Source organism: Somniosus microcephalus, chromosome 3, assembly GCF_052327205.1.
Source record: "Somniosus microcephalus isolate GS21.2 chromosome 3, FLI_Smic_1.0, whole genome shotgun sequence".
NCBI classification, from domain to species: domain Eukaryota; kingdom Metazoa; phylum Chordata; class Chondrichthyes; order Squaliformes; family Somniosidae; genus Somniosus; species Somniosus microcephalus.
The window spans coordinates 10,005,716-10,018,692 of record NC_140989.1 but is presented as its reverse complement, the minus strand read 5'-3'; the positions used below and the strand labels follow the sequence as shown (position 1 = coordinate 10,018,692).

General features: G+C 52.7%; 1 protein-coding gene across 1 annotated transcript in view; it reads right to left on the bottom strand.

Moving 5' to 3' along the window:
- Window positions 1-6,696: 6,696 nt before the first annotated feature.
- The window catches only part of LOC147120835 (uncharacterized), a 225,593-nt gene continuing 219,312 nt past the window's right edge, over window positions 6,697-12,977 (bottom strand). Inside the window, exons 3-4 of the mRNA XM_085977193.1 lie at window positions 7,072-7,416; window positions 6,697-6,779 (exon numbers count right to left, since the gene is read on the bottom strand). Coding sequence (XP_085833319.1) covers window positions 6,697-6,779; window positions 7,072-7,416 — 428 coding nt within the window. The remainder of the gene's footprint in view (window positions 6,780-7,071; window positions 7,417-12,977) is intronic.

The window sequence follows — 12,977 nt, the reverse complement described above, 5'->3', positions numbered from 1 at the left end:
CTTGGGAAGCAGTGACTGGATCGGACAAAGTCAACATGGATTTACAAAAGGTAAATCATGCTTGACTAATCTACTGGAATTTTTTGAGGATGTAACTGGTAAAATAGATAAGGGAGAACCAGTGGATGTGGTGTATTTGGACTTTCAGAAGGCTTTCGATAAGGTCCCGCATAAGAGATTAGCGTGCAAAATTAAGGCACATGGGATTGGGGGCAAGGTATTGACTTGGATAGAGAACTGGTTGGCGGACAGAAAGCAAAGTGCTGGAATAAACGGGTCGTTTTCCGAGCGGCAGGCAGTGACTAGTGGGGTACCGCAAGGATTGGTCCTAGGACCCCAGCTGTTCACAATATAAATTAATGATCTGGACGAGGGATTTGGATGTAATATCTCCAAATTTGCAGACCACACAAAGCTGGGTGGGAGGGTATGCTGTGAGGAGGATGTCGTGAAACTCCAGCACGATTTGGACAGGTTGGGTGATTGGGCAGAAACATGGCAAATGCACTATAATGTGGATAAATGTGAGGTTATCCACTTTGGTGGCAAAAACAAGAAGGCAGATTATTATTTGAATGGCAATAGATTGGGAGAAGGGGAAGTGCAAAGAGACCTGGGTGTTCTTGTGCACCAGTCGCTGAAGGTAAGCATGCAGGTGCAGCAGGCGGTTAAGAAGTCAAATGGTATGTTGGCCTTCGTAGCAAGAGGGTTCGAGTACAAGAACAAGGATGTTTGCTGCAGTTGTACAGGGCCTTGGTGAGACCACACCTTGAGTATTGTGTGCAGTTTTGGTCACCTTACCTGAGGAAGGACGTTCTTGCCATGGAAGGAGTGCAGCGAAGATTCACCAGGCTGATACCTGGGATGGCAGGAATGACGTATGAGGAGTGATTGTGTCGATTGGGCTTATACTCACTGGAGTTTAGAAGATTGAGAGGGGATCTCATCGAAACCTATAAAATTCTGTCAGGCCTGGACAGACTAGATGCAGGAAGGATGTTTCTGATGGCTGGGGAGTCCAGAACCAGGGGTCATAGTCAAAGGATAAGGGGTAAGCCATTTAGGACTGAAATGAGGAGGAATTTCTTCACCCAGAGAGTGGTGAACCTGTGGAATTCTCTGCCACAGAGGGCGGTGGAAGCCAGTTCATTAAGTATATTCAAGAAAGAGTTGGATATATTTCTTAAGGCTAAAGGGATCAAGGGATATGGAGAGAAGGCAGGGACAGGGTACTGAATTTGGATGATCAGCCATGATCTCATTGAATGGCGGAGCAGGCTCGAAGGGCCGAATGGCCTACTCCTGCTCCTATCTTCTATGTTTCTATGTTTCTATGGGGGGCATGTGATGTCAGCTCAGGGCATAATGTATCATCACTTCCTGTCCTTTCTCCTGCAGGCCAAGCTGGCCAGGAACCGGAGGGAGCAGCTTCGTACTGGAGGAGGTCGGCCTCACCTGCAGACACTCACGGACCTCGAGGAACGAGTCCACCAGATTGTTGGAAGCCGGATGATTGGTCCTGTCACCACTGGAGCTGCCGACCCCATTGTGCACAGCGATGGTAAGGTCATCACCTTTTTGAACTCTCTCCTTCCACTTGTTTCCTCCACCAGCATGCTTTTTCACTCTGGACCCAAGTCAGTGTATTGCAGCACTCATGCATCCCTTGCTGCCACCCTGTCCTTTCACTAAAGCCACTCTTCAACCTCCCTGCTTTCAGATGCTGCATCACCAGCTCGGGAGCCGGGCCCTCAAGCTGCCACTGCCACTGACTCCGGAGGCGACGAGCAGGAGGAAGCCGGACCATCCCTACCACCCTCAGGTGAGCCAGCCCCTCTGCAGACTGGGGATAGTACTACCCTGGAGGGGAGCGGGGGGGATGGCTCTGAGGAGGAACCAGTTCCAGGAACCAGCGGGCTGCAGCAACGCAAGGGGGGTAGGGAAGCTCGGGGGCCGTCTCCCCGGAGGGTGAGTCAGGCCACAAGTACTGCTGCACAGAGCACAGAAGAGGTGCGTGCCCTCGCAGAAATGAGCACCCAGGCTGGGCTCAGGCACACTGAGCTCATGGCTGCAGTGGCAAGGATGCCTGAATCCATCGAGACACTGGCAAGGAGTGTCCAAGACTTCGGCGCAGCACAGGCAAGGAGTGCGCAGGACTTCGGGGCAGCACTGGAAAGAACTGTCCAGGACTTCGGAACAGCACTGGAAAGGACTGTCCAGGGCCTCGGGACAGCACGGGAAAGGACTGTCCAGGGCCTCGGGACAGCACGGGAAAGGACTGTCCAGGGCTTTGGGACAGCACTGGAAAGGAACTGTCCAGGACTTCACTGAAGCACTGGCACCTGCCACGCAAGTGCTGAGTGCTGCCACGCAGTCACTCGCTGGTCTCATTCAGACGCAGATTGAGGCCACGCGACCACTGACTGCTACCACCCTCGCTGGATCAGGCAAGTTTACCCAGGGCCTTTGCAGCACCACAGCAGGCCAGCAATCTGTGGACCAGCTGATTGTTGCGCATGCTGCGGTGCTGCCCCGTCAGAGTGCCAGTGTGTCGGCCGACCACAGAGCTGCTGTCCGCTCTCAGGATGACAGCACTCCTGATGCCACCGCTGGCACGTCTCCACTGCAGCTGCCACCACCTGCAGGACAGACTGCTTCCACCCATGCACAGTTGGAGCAGTCAGCATCCAGGCCCTCCAAGCCCAGAGGTCATCCAGGCTGTCCCTCAGGGGCATCTGCGCTTTCGGACAGTCAGCAGGCGTCCCCCAGCCTTGCTGCAGCCACTGGGGTCCCATTACGGAGGAGCTGCAGGGAGGGAAGGGGCCGATCTCGCAAGAGAAGTAGATCACCATCAAGGGGGAAAGAGTAGAATGTGCAGCTGAGACGTTTTATTTGTAGAAATCAAGGCCGAGGATGCTGGTCTGAATGTTAGTTATGTTTTGGACAGTCTCCCGGGTGTGCGAGTCACTTATGTGTTAGAGTGTTTGTTTTGCTTTCTGTTGCCATTGCTTTGTCATGTTGGAAGGAAGCACATTTTGCAAAATAAACAAATGTTTATATTTACATTGGCCATGTCTGCTATTTACATTCATATTGCCCTTCATAGGCTTTGGGTTATCAGAACGGTTCCATTCCTGCTCTTTGAATGGCACCAAGCATTCCGTGAGAGCGGCCTAGAAGCGACTTCTGATCAGCCTCTGACGGACGGCCCTTCCAGTTTGTGCCTCCCTCCCGTCTTGGTCCTCCTCCTCCTCCTCCTCTGCTGGTGCTTCAATGTCTGGTGGCATTGGCTGGGTGCGTAGGATAGCGAGGTTATGCAGCATGCAACACACAACCATCAAGTGGGAGACTCGCTCAGGTGAGTACTGCAGGGCGCCTCCGGAATGGTCCAGAAAGCGGACCCGCTGCTTCAGCACGCTGATTGTGTGCTCCACAATGATCCTCGTCGCCTGATGGCTCACATTGTAGCGCTCTTCAGTAGGGGTGCTGGGCGAACGGAGCGGGGTCATCAGCCACGGGCACAGAGGATAGCCCTTGTTACTGAGAAGCCAGCCTCCTGGGTGAGCCGGGGCCTCGAAAAGGTCTGCAACTGAAGTCTGGCGCAGGATGAAGGTGTCGTGGCTGCTGCCTGGGAACTGCGCATTGACTGCGAGGATCAGCTGTCGGTGGTCACAGACCAGCTGCACATTCAAGGAATGGAACCCCTTGCGGTTGCGGAACTCCTCCGGATTCAATACAGGCGCCCGCAAAGCCATGTGCGTGCAGTCAATGGCGCCCTGCACCATCGGGAAGTCCGCTATTGCTGCGAAGCCCTCTGCGCGCTCCCGCTGCTTGTCCAGTGTCATAGGGAAGGAGATATACTGCCGCCTCCTTTTAAACAGGGCATCAGTTACTTGACGGATGCAGCAATGCACCGCAAACTGCGATATGTTGGCTATGTCCCCAGTTGCGGCCTGAAAGGAGCCGCTCGCGTTGAAGTTCAGGGCAACAGTCATCTTGACAGCCACCGACAGAGAGGTCCTGCACCTTATCTGAGGCTGCAGATCTGGCTGAAGCAGGTGGCACAGCTCAGTCACCACCTCCTTTCTGAAGCGCAGCCTTCTGAGACACTGCTCCTCTGACATGTTCAAGTAAGAGAACTGCTGTCGGAAAACCCTGGCAGTGTAAGGTCTGATATGGCGACGTCTATTGGCCCTCCTCCGTCTGGCCATGCCTGCCCCTCTCCCCCTGCGTCTCTGTGCCCTTTCCAGAAGGTTCAGCAGCAGGACGTTCCCCTCCAATGCAGCCCCCATAATAATAGCGCACAAGAAAGCTTTCCCGTTTGAAATGCTCACCAACAGCAAGGTGATGGTCAGAAGGCTGAAGTTCCTCTGCCAGCGCTGGCTCAGTGGTGAAATGGCTCTCAGAGTGCAGCTCAGCAACTCTCTGTAACTCTCGAAGAAGTTGTGCTCCCAAAATGGCTGCCGCTTTTATACCAGTGCAGTCCCCTTTAAAGAACGCCCCCCCAGCCCGAGAGCGACTGGGGAACGTCCCAGGTAAGCTGTCCTTATTAGCGCCAGGCGGAACGGAGGGGGCACCACTGAATTTCCGGTCCGGGGCGCCAAAAAGGCGTTGCACACTGAAATGACGTCATGATCTGCCTGCGCCCGTGAGCGGGCGCTAAGATTTAGCGCCGGTACTAAAAGTCCACTCAATATGGGAAGAGGCGCAGGGTTCGCTGCGCCCGGGCGCTAGTTGGTTAGCGCCCCACTTCTCGGCCTCTTTAGGCGCTAATCGCTGGTGCTACCAACCGAATTTCTCCCCCCTTGTGTTTATTTAGCACCTTCAGATGTCGCAAAGAGCTTTACAGCCAATGAAGTGCTTTTTTTGAAGTGCAGTCACTGTTGTAATGTGGGAAACGTGGCAAATAATTTGTGCACAGCAAACTCCCACAAACAGCAATGTGATAATGACCAGATAATCTGTTTTAGTAATGTTGGTTGAGGGATAAATATTGGCCAGGACACGGGGGAGAACTCCCCTGTTCTTCTTCAAATAGTGCCGTGGGATCTTTTACATCCACCTGAGAGAGCAGACGGGGCCTCGGTTTAACGTCTCTCCGAACGACGTTTTTAGTATAGAACAGCCAGGTTCAATTGTGTATTATCCAATTAAGGATGTGAGTGCTGATCCAACAGATCCCTCAGAGGGACACAGTCACCAGATTCTGACAGGTCCCTCACTGGGACACAGACAGTCACCAGGTACTGACAGATCCCTCACTGGGACACAGAGCCTCACCAGATTCCGACAGATCCCTCACCTCACAGGGACACAGAGGCTCACCAGGTTCTGACAGATCACTCACAGGGGCGCAGAGGCTCACCAGATTCCGACAGATCCCTCACAGGGACACAGAGGCTCACCAGATTCTGACAGATCCCTCACTGGGGCACAGAGGCTCACCAGATTCCGACAGATCCCTCACTGGGACACAGAGGCTCACCAGATTCTGACAGATCCCCCACTGGGACACAGAGGCTCACCAGATTCCGACAGATCCCCCACTGGGACACAGAGCCTCACCAGATACTGACAGATCCCTCACAGGGACACAGAGCCTCACCAGATACTGACAGATCCCTCACAGGGACAAAGAGGCTCACCAGATTCTGACAGATCCCCCACTGGGACACAGAGCCTCACCAGATTCCGACAAATCCCTCACCTCACAGGGACACAGAGGCTCACCAGGTTCTGACAGATCCCCCACTGGGACACAGAGCCTCACCAGATTCCAACAGATCCCTCACCTCACAGGGACACAGAGGCTCACCAGGTACTGACAGATCCCTCACTGGGACACAGAGCCTCACCAGATTCCGACAGATCCCTCACCTCACAGGGACACAGAGGCGCACCAGGCTCTGACAGATCCCTCACTGGGACACAGAGGCTCACCAGATTCCAACAGATCCCTCACAGGGATGCAGAGGCTCACCAGATTCTGACAGATCCCCCACTGGGACACAGAGCCTCACCAGATTCCAACAGATCCCTCACCTCACAGGGACACAGAGGCTCACCAGGTACTGACAGATCCCTCACTGGGACACAGAGCCTCACCAGATTCCGACAGATCCCTCACCTCACAGGGACACAGAGGCGCACCAGGCTCTGACAGATCCCTCACTGGGACACAGAGGCTCACCAGGTTCCAACAGATCCCTCACAGGGATGCAGAGGCTCACCAGATTCTGACAGATCCCCCACTGGGACACAGAGCCTCACCAGATACTGACAGATCCCTCACAGGGACACAGAGGCTCACCAGATTCTGATGATCCCTCACAGGTTGTGTTGTGTTGTAGTTGGTGTTGTTTTGTGTTGTGTTGTGTTGTAGTTGGTGTTGTTGTGTTGTGTTGTGTTGTAGTTGGTTTTGTTTTGTGTTGTGTTGTGTAGTAGTTGGTGTTGTGTTGTGTTGTGTTTTGTTGTGTTGTGATGTGGTTGTATTTGGTGTTGTGTTGTGTTGTGTTGTAGTTGTATTTGGTGTTGTGTTGTGTTGTGTTTTAGTTGGTGTTGTGTTGTTGAGGAGAGTGAATATTTGAATGAGGATTGGGACAAGGTTAAGTCAATGTAAATCTGAAGGGATTGGTGTCCAGAGGAGTCCAAACTGGGGATTCAGGCTGGGTTACAGAAGACATTAAGATTGCTTCATCATTTCTCTCCAATGACAGTCAGTCTTCCACAGATCAACTCTTCATCTTTATCGGGAGATCTGGACAAGAACTGATGGTCTTCTGGCAGACCAGATAAACACAAGGCTGCTGTGTACCCAAATACCCTCCAAACAGTAAGGGCGAAACAAAATCCAGATTCACATGTTATATCACCGCTTTCTTAAGGCCCACTTCTGGAAAAGCCCATGGTATTTTGGAATTTTAAATCCTTTTCATCTTAAATATGTTTAGAACAGACATGACATTTTCTAACCACAGTAGGACCCCCACCTGCTCTATTCTTTTAAGCAAACTGATGTACACATACGTAATATATAATAAATCAAACAAATGTAATGTAACTTATACTTACTGGTTACATTGAGCTGGGTTCCGTTCCCGCTGATATCTCCCCACACTGAGCAGTAATAGACGGCAGTGTCACTGGGCTGCACGTTTGTGATTGTCAGAATGAAGCTGTTATTGGAGGTGTCTCTGGAAGGCTGGAGACGGTCAGTGGAACCTGGGCTCCCTCGTGTGCTGCCACTAGTCTCGTGTGTTAAAACCCGCTCCATATCTTGCCCTGGTAGTTGCCGGTACCAGTGAACATCGGTGTCGCTCACTCTGGCGTTCCGCATGGTGCACTGTAACCGCGCCGAGTGACCCTCTGTGACACGTTCCAGGCTCGGAGACTGGAGAAGGACTGGAGCATTTGCACCTTCAAGGGAAAAATATATTCTGACTGTATTCTACTACTGAAATGTGTTGCTCAAAGTTCAATGTAATATCCATGCCGATTTTACGGTTTCCCACAGCCAGTGTGAGCTGCCTGGAGCAGGGATCAGGAATACAGGTGCTGAGCTCAATGGGCCCAGCAGGATTAAAGAAAGACATTTGTTGCATTTATATAGAGCCTTTCACAACCTCCGGACATCCCAAAGTGCTTCACAGACAATGAGGAATCTTTGAAGTATAGTCAGTGTTGTGGTGTAGGAAACACAGCAACCAATGAGTGGACAGCAAGCTCCCACAAACAGCAACGAGACATTGACCAGATTTTTTGATGTTGGTTGAGGGATAAATATTGGGCCAAGGCACCGGGGAGAACTCCCCGTCTCTTCTTCAAAATAGTGTCGTGGGATGTCTTACATTCAACTGAGGGCAGACAGGGCCTCGGTTTAAAGTCTCATCTGAAAGTCGGCACCTCCGACAGTGCAGCTCTCCCTCAGTACTGACCCTCCGACAGTGCAGCACTCCCTCAGTACTGCCCCTCCGACAGTGCAGCATTCCCTCAGTACTGCCCCTCCGACAGTGCAGCACTCCCTCAGTACTGCCCCTCCGACAGTGCAGCCCTCCCTCAGTACTGCCCCACCGACAGTGCAGCACTCCCTCAGTACTGCCCCACCGACAGTGCAGCACTCCCTCAGTACTGCCCCTCCGATAGTGTAGCGCTCCCTCAGTACTGCTCCTCCGACAGTGCGGCTCTCCCTCAGTACTGCCCCTCCGACAGTGCAGTGCTCCCTCAGTACTGCCCCTCCGACAGTGCAGCACTCCCTCAGTACTGGCCCTCCGACAGTGCAGCGCTCCTTCAGTACTGACCCTCCGACAGTGCAGCACTCCCTCAGTATCGCCCCTCCGACAGTGCAGTGCTCCCTCAATACTGTCCCTCTGACAGTGCGGCGCTCCCTCAGTACTGCCCCTCCGACAGTGCAGCGCTTCCTCAGTACTGCCCCCTGACAGTGCAGCACTCCCTCAGTACTGCCCCTCCAACAGTGCAGTGCTCCCTCAGTACTGCCCTCCAACAGTGCAGCACTCCCTCAGTACTGCCCCTCCAACAGTGCAGTGCTCCCTCAGTACTGCCCCTCCGACAGTGCAGCACTCCCTTAGTACTGCCCCATCAAAAGTGCAGTGCTCCCTTAGTACTGCCCCTCCGACAGTGCAGCGCTCCCTCAGTACTGCCCTCCGACAGTGCAGCACTCCCTCAGTACTGCCCCTCCAACAGTGCAGTGCTCCCTCAGTACTGCCCCTCCGACAGTGCAGCACTCCCTTAGTACTGCCCCATCAAAAGTGCAGTGCTCCCTTAGTACTGCCCCTCCGACAGTGCAGCGCTCCCTCAGTACTGCCCCTCTGACAGTGCAGCGCTTCCTCACTATTGCACTAGAGCGTCAGCCTAGATTATGGGCTCAAGTCTCTGGAGTGGAGCTCGAACCCATGACCTTCCGACTCAGAGGCGAGAGCGCTGCCCACTGAGATCTTAACTGGTAAGACATTCAATAAAGTCTAAGTGTAGACCTTCAGGCCAAGAAATTAATCCGTGTACCACTCGTCGTCTTTCAGGCATTACTCGGACTCATAACGCCACCAGTATTACCCAATATGTTGGCCGGAAATAGCTGCCCGCTACATTGGGCAAGGTCAAAAACTCTGTCTTTTCCTTATGCCTGAAACAGGCACTGGCCCTTTGCATATGGACATAAGTAGCCTAACGAGGGCACGCTGAACTCAGGGAAACCAGGATAGTGAGCACCTGCTAGGAACAAACGCATGGGTAAGAAACAGAGGAGGAGTGAGGTGAGAGGAGGAGTGAGGTGGGAGGAGGAGTGAGGTGGGAGGTGGAGTGAGGTGGGAGGAGGAGTGAGGTGGAGTGAGGTGGGAGGAGGAGTGAGGTGGAGTGAGGTGAGAGGAGGAGTGAGGTGGGAGTTGGAGTGAGGTGTGAGGTGGAGTGAGGTGGAGTGAGGTGAGAGGAGGAGTGAGGTGTGAGGTGGGGTGAGGTGGGAGGTGGAGTGAGGTGGGAGGTAGAGGGAGGTGGGAGGAGGCGTGAGGTGGGAGGAGGAGTGAGGTGGAGTGAGGTGAGAGGAGGAGCGAGGTGGGAGTTGGAGTGAGGTGTGAGGTGGAGTGAGGTGGGAGGAGGAGTGAGGTGGAGTGAGGTGGGAGGAGGAGTGAGGTGGAGTGAGGTGAGAGGAGGAGTGAGGTGGGAGTTGGAGTGAGGTGTGAGGTGGAGTGAGGTGGAGTGAGGTGAGAGGAGGAGTGAAGTGGGAGTTGGAGTGAGATGTGAGGTGGAGTGAGGTGTGAGGAGTAGTGAGGTGGGAGGTGAAGGGAGGTGTGAGGTGGAGTGAGGAGTGAGGTGAGAGGAGGAGTGAGGGGAGGTGGAGTGAGGGGAGGTGGAGTGAGGTGGGAGGTGGAGTGAAGTGGGAGGAGGAGTGAGGAGTGAGGTGTGAGGTGGAGTGAGGAGTGAGGTGTGAGGTGGAGTGAGGAATGAGGAGTGAGGAAGAGTGAGGTGTGAGGTGGAGTGCTTCCCCATACCCTACATTAAAGGAACTGATCGCCGCCTCTCCCGGCCCCGACCTCCCTCCCCGACCCCAGCCCCCAATCCCTGGCCTCCCGATGCTCAGACCCCGGATCCCCCACCCTTGGATCCCGGCCCACCAATGCTCAAGCCCCCGACACCCGGTCCCTGAATGATCAAAACCCCCAGACTCAATTACCTGGGCTCTGAGTCTGAGCTGGCTCCATTTTAATGAGATCTGGTGCCCAATATCTGGGGCGCCTCAGGCACAAGTGACTGGACCATAGGATCTCTTTAAAGGAGGGACTGCAGATAGAAAAGGTCAGAAACAAAGCAAATGGTCTTTACACAAAGGGTCAATAACGTGGAACAAACCAAATCTGGGCCCTTCCTGCTCTCAACACACTGAGTGAGACCGTCGACCTCAGCATGGACTTGCAGTTGTATCTTGGCTCTTCCTAGTTGCCAGACTCAGAATTATACTGGGTGAGATCAGCTAACACATGGACCAAGAATTGTACTTCGTCCTGCCTGATCTGTAGTTCTCAGGACCACATCAAGAAAGACACTTACCCAGCGAGCCGTCAGGGACCTTATTCTTGTTTAAATCAAAATTAAATGTTTCCAATACAGACTAGGACCTTCCCTGGCAAAGGCAACACAAGAATTCAAAGTAGGAAAGGGCCATTGAGCCAATCCTGGCTCCTGTGTCAGGATCAGTCGTTGAGTATATTCAAGACAGAGATCGATAGATTTTTGGACTCTAGGGGAATCAAGGGATATGGCGATATGGCCGGTGAATGGAGTTGAGGCAGAAGATCAGCCATGATCTCATTGAATGGTGGAGCAGGCTCGAGGGGCCGAATGGCCTACTCCTGCTCCTAATTCTTATGTTCTTATCCGATCTCCCCAACCGTACGTTTTATTTGAATATCCAGGAACACAATTCATTCTTGTTACTGAGACCCTGCCAGCGTTCGCTAACACTGACCTACCGGTTACATTCAGCTGGGTTCCTGCTCCATAGATGAAGCCCCACACACCGCAGCCGGGGAGAGCGGTGTCACTCAGCTGATGGTCAGAAGGAAGCTGTTCCTGGGGACATCCCTGGAAGACCAAAGCCGGTGATGGAAACCTGTTCTCCAACGTGGGGTATCTTGTAAAGTTAGCAGCCACCTGAACCGTGTCCCCGGCCTCCGCTGGTACCAGTATACACTGGTTGTACTTACAGGGGCATGGTGCATGTCACACCACAGCCTCACCGTCAGTCCAGTTACCACACGAATGACGGGGGGTGATTGAATAAGGATTGGGTCTTTCACTCTCCCTAGAAATGATCGACATTTACAGCTTCAAATTAAGGAAGCAAAACAACAATTGGTAAGACAGCAACTTAACAGCTCCTATGATCCCTCTCCGTTTCAGATTACAAGCCCTGAATTTCCCGGGGATTCTCTGTTGCTCTCCGGCCGCCAAGCTGGCCCTGGAGAAACGGCCGTTTGTTTAACCCACTAACGCCGTTTCCCAGCGGGATTCCAGGTGATGGATTCGAAGGGGACGAACATCCCTTTAGCTGCAGTTATGATTTATAATCTGATTTAGGAACGACTGCTGGCTACTCTCGGGGATGGGGAATTAAAGTCACAAAGTCACACAGAGGGATGTCACCCCGCTGAGCGAAGCGTTCGTATGCTGATATCACCTTTCCAGCCTGTCCTCGTGATAACACTTCACCTGCAGTGTGTTGAATGCCAGTGTTGACAGAGACAGGGTTGGCTCCAGTTTGACATTTGGCCAACAGCTAGTTCTAGCAGTGAACAGCCCCACCGCCACCCCGCCAGGCCTCACTTAAACCTGGCAGGCAAACGGGAGGTGCGGCTCCTGTTTTGAGGCCTCGAGACCGAACTAGGGCAGCTGATATAAGGTAGGTTGTGGAGGGAGGGAGGGGAGAGAGGTCACGATCACGGAGGATGGGGGTCCCAGGGCAGCTTCGCCAGAGGGCAACGGGGTGGTAAGGCTACCGACCCCATTTTGAGGCCGTTAACTCCAGGCAAAGCCAGTGAAACTTGACCCCATTATCTTACCCAGTATATCTTACTGTGAGGTGTGTAACAAAGAAGGTCTCGCATTTCTACAGCGCTTTCACACCACGGGAGGTCTCAAAACGCCTCACAGCCAATGAAGATCTTCTGAAGAGTAGTCACTCTTGTAATGTAGGAAATGCAGCAGCCATTTGGGCACAGCAAGATCCAACAAACAGCAATGAGATAAATGTTATAGGTGTTGTAAAATGAAGGATAAACATTTGCCAGGTCACTGGGGCGAACTCTGTTGAATCCGTGAATGTTAATGTATGGTATTCTTCAATAAATCGACAGAGACTGCAGAGGAACAATTAACAGGTGTTTACTGGATGTAGGTTACTCAAAAACTAAAGTACAGATCCCTACTCAGGGCTTATATACCGGTTGTTAAATCCGTGATTCTTAAAGTAGGATGTTTTCCAATAACTACACGAAGGCTGTAACTTAAAAATCAACAGGTGTTTACTGGAGTAGGGTAGTCTCAAGACTGGGAGTATAGAGGCATGCTCAAGGCTTATATACAGGTGTGGTCACTGCCGGTACTGCAGTATACAGGAGCTGTAAAAGTAGTTCTCTCTTAAAGGTACATACACTACAATTCCTCCCCTTTTAGATTAGCAGTACCCATAATATGCAAATAACAATTAACACTTTAACATGCACATTAAACAGAAATAGTCCATTTACAGATTCAGTCTTTGGGGCGGCTCCCTGATCCTTTCTGGAGAGCGCCTTTCCTGAGGTTCTTGTTCTTGGTGCGGAGGCGATTCTGGCCCCCTTTCATCGGTTTCCACTGCTACTGTTTCTGAGGTAGATGCTACCGGTATGTCGGGTTCATCCCCAGGTACGCGAGCCATGGGGTTGACTCGTTCCTGTGACGCTAAGATCTGGTCGACGTGGCGTCTCACA